This window comes from Chaetura pelagica, unplaced genomic scaffold, assembly GCF_000747805.2.
Source record: "Chaetura pelagica isolate M959 unplaced genomic scaffold, ChaPel_1.0 scaffold117, whole genome shotgun sequence".
Taxonomy (NCBI): Eukaryota; Metazoa; Chordata; class Aves; order Apodiformes; family Apodidae; genus Chaetura; species Chaetura pelagica.
The window spans coordinates 8,391,152-8,392,035 of NW_009954185.1; the positions used below are offsets into that span (position 1 = coordinate 8,391,152).

General features: G+C 56.1%; 1 protein-coding gene across 1 annotated transcript in view; it reads left to right on the forward strand.

Moving 5' to 3' along the window:
- The first annotated feature begins 4 nt into the window (after positions 1-4).
- TTLL12 (tubulin tyrosine ligase-like family, member 12) overlaps positions 5-884 on the forward strand; it is a 31,244-nt gene continuing 30,364 nt past the window's right edge. The window contains exon 1 of the mRNA XM_010002979.1: positions 5-124. Coding sequence (XP_010001281.1) covers positions 5-124 — 120 coding nt within the window. The remainder of the gene's footprint in view (positions 125-884) is intronic.

The window sequence follows — 884 nt, forward strand, 5'->3', positions numbered from 1 at the left end:
GGCCATGTCGGGAGAGACGGGGGAGGACCTGGCGGCTTTCCTGGCCCTGCACGGGGCCGCCCTCCGCGCCTCCGGGGTCCCGGCGCTCTACTGGGACAGCCTGTGCCGCAAGCTGCGCGGCGAGGTGGGTGGGTGGTTGGCTGGGGGGCTGTTGCCGCTCAGGGGAGCTCGGTTCCCCGCCCCTGGGCTCCCGCGGTTTGTGGCGGGGCGTAGGGACCCTCCGCCTCCCTTACACGGGGAGAGGAGGGTGGGGGTCTCTCCTGACGCCACCCGGGGTCCCCCTTTGGCAGCCGGGCTGAAGGAGAGAGCCGAGAGGTTGCTCTGGAGGGGAGGGGAGGAGAAGCTTCGTCCCGGTCGTGTTACTGTAGCTTGAGGCTGTAAAAGAGATTAGGTGTATTGCGCGTATCTCATTTCGTCTTATTGTTGTCAGCGGGTGGAGCTTGAAAGCGTTTGGGGATTCTGGTAACTGGAGATCCAGTGTTGGAGAGAGGTGACGGATACGTCCTAAAGCATTCAGACCTTTTTTCCAGAGAGGAATTGGAAAAGCAACAGTGGTAGTAGTAAAGCTAAGGTGTTGTCAGGTGTCAGTGTGTTATGGTTTGGCTTGACTTTTATCAGATCTTTTTTTTTCCCTCGACTCACTTCACTTCCACACGGGTCTGCCCTGTTATCAGTCATTCACAACTGTGCAGGGCTAATTCTGTCAGCTCGTCTTGTGTACGCATGAGTTGCTTCTCTCGGGATGTGTTCTGGAGTGGTTTTGGCCTGTTGCTTTGATTATTTATTCCTGATCTGTGTAAAAGTCGTTCAGCTCTTGCAGAGTCTGGTGACAGTGGTAGAAAAACGTTCTGGCAATAGTTAAAACAGTCACAGTGCAGGTGCTG